The sequence below is a fragment of the Penaeus japonicus genome, unplaced genomic scaffold, assembly GCF_977035675.1.
Source record: "Penaeus japonicus unplaced genomic scaffold, GWHDUDI00000001_assembly GWHDUDI00000031, whole genome shotgun sequence".
NCBI lineage: Eukaryota > Metazoa > Arthropoda > Malacostraca > Decapoda > Penaeidae > Penaeus > Penaeus japonicus.
Window position 1 is genome coordinate 1,648,392 of NW_028234433.1, and position 2,500 is coordinate 1,650,891.

At 42.4% G+C, this 2,500-nt stretch overlaps 1 protein-coding gene across 1 annotated transcript in view; it reads left to right on the forward strand.

Moving 5' to 3' along the window:
* The window catches only part of LOC122250847 (metalloreductase STEAP4), a 43,225-nt gene that overhangs the window by 40,124 nt on the left and 601 nt on the right, over positions 1-2,500 (forward strand). Inside the window, exons 8-11 of the mRNA XM_086555509.1 lie at positions 227-354; positions 553-721; positions 990-1,198; positions 1,731-2,500. The exon at positions 1,731-2,500 is cut by the window's right edge and continues 601 nt beyond it. Coding sequence (XP_086411635.1) covers positions 227-354; positions 553-721; positions 990-1,198; positions 1,731-1,871 — 647 coding nt within the window. The 3' untranslated portion in view covers positions 1,872-2,500. The remainder of the gene's footprint in view (positions 1-226; positions 355-552; positions 722-989; positions 1,199-1,730) is intronic.

Sequence of the window (2,500 nt, forward strand, 5' to 3'; positions counted from 1 at the left end):
AGAGAGAGAGAGATAGAGATAGAGAGAGAGAGAGAGAGAGAGAGAGAGAGAGAGAGAGAGAGAGAGAGAGAGAGAGAGAGAGAGAGAGAGAGACAGACAGACAGACAGAGAAAGAGACACAGAGACAGAGAGAGAAAGTCTGACATTTCAACTCGTTTACAAGCAATCTTTTCCTGTATTTTCTTTTAATTGTGCATTGGTGATAACGCGTGTTGCTCTCCCTTAGGTCTGATAGCAGCGTACATCCAGCTGTGGCGCGGAACCAAGTACAGCCGCTTCCCCCAGTGGCTGGACGACTGGCTCAAGATGAGGAAGCAGCTCGGGCTCATCATGCTGGGACTGGCTGGCATTCATGTAAAAAGAAATCAGTTGTACTGTAGATTTCAGGGATTCGAAATACGTGTGATAAGATACCGAAATATGCATAGATAGGCATATTTTTTTCTTGAAATAGATTAAGTATTCTATAGTCTTCATCCAAAGAGCAAATCCTAAATATTTATATACACGAGTCTTGGCCGCAATAGACGCTAACACTTTTCCGCTAACCAGGCATGCATATCCGTGGCATACATCACACCAAAGACAACCGAATGGGTGTATGAGGAACCGACCAAAATCAAGGCACTGGTGGAAATAGACAAGAACACAACAGAGACAAAGACACTGAAGCTGTATGACTCAGAACTCAACTGGCGAGGAGAGCTGTTTCTCACCATGGGTCAGTATCGATCTATTTTTGGCACGGTTAATATTGTACCAGTTTTACTTTCGATAATAAGGATAATATTGATAACCATGTTGCTATTAAAATTATTATTGTTATCATTATCATTATCATTAGCATTGACATTATTATCGTTAATGTTGTTACTACTACTCATGTTATTACTATTATTATATTTATCATATATCATCAAGATTACTTGGATAATTTCTAAAGCTCAACTGCGCGATTTCCTTCATCCCTATTTCCCACGTCCACACAGGGGCCATCTCCACATGTCTGCTGGTGGTCCTGGGCATTTCCTCGCTGCCGTCCGTGACCGCCACGCTGTCCTGGCGCGAGTTCACCTTCATCCAGAGCAAGCTGGGCTGGGTGGCCCTCGTCGCCGCCTGCTCGCACGACATCTTCCTCGCGTGGAACTACATGTTCCTCTACTGGGGGTGCTTCAACACGCTGCCGATCGGGCCGCAGGTGAGCCTTGCTCTTTCCGTGTACTTACAGGTGTATATGTATACATACACGCACGCACGCGCGCACACACACACACACACACACACACACACACACACACACACACACACACACACACACACACACACACACACACACACACACACACACAACACACACACACACACACACACACTCTCACACACACAACACACACACCACACACACACACACACACACACACACACCACACACACACACACACACACACAAACAACAACACAACCACCAACACACACCCCACACACACACACACAACCACACACACACACACACACACACACACACACACACACACACACACACACACACACACACCCCACACACACACATTAATACACAACACTATATATATTAATATATATAATATATATATATATATATATATATATATATTATATATTGAACATATATAGTACGTCTGTGTATGTGCTTTATGTCAGAATATGTAATATATTCCCGATGTTTAACGTCAAACCATTATTCGTTTCAGTATGCATTATATCCCCCGTTCATCGCAATAATCATGAAGATCCCGCTGCTGTTGCCGCCCGTTGACAACTACTTGCAGAAAATCCGCAAAGGTCACGAGCGCAACAGCAAATACGAATCCGGCAAGGCAGAAGTTGCATAAGGGCGGCGGCATTCCAGCTGGTCTCGGGTTGTGAATCTGTGGCTCTTTTAGGCGGTGTTCAGTCCTTCCCTTTGGGTGTTTACGGAGACTTTTGTCTTTTCTTTTATAAATGGTTAAGCAGGTTTCGTCACGGGAGACTGCTAGAGTAAATGGATGGTAACTGGTGATTTAGTTACAGTGGAAAATTGTTCTACACATTTGTTTTCCTTTTTTCACATTGCCGGTGTATGATACTAATAACAATACGTCCTATGTTGTCACATAGGACATGCACTGAAAAATTATGAAATCACTTCAACGAAAGGACATAGAAATCCCACAGTAGAATTAGTATGTTATTTTTGGTATGTTTTTTTATCGTGCTCTCTCACTGTTTGACGAGAAATATTAAAGAAATGTTCGCAGTAGTTCTGTCACAATTGAACTGATTGTTGGTCCTTTGTGTGTGCTGAGCAGAAAGGATTACTCACTAAAAATCCTGCTTTATGTCAACAGTCTCAGTGAGACCCATTGAAAATTGGCTCATGAAACAAGTACTCACAAAAGAGGCTTTAATGTTTTGAATATTTCATGGTGTGTGTAGTGTAATGCACATTTTTTAAGGATCTCTATAAGTTACGATACATAAA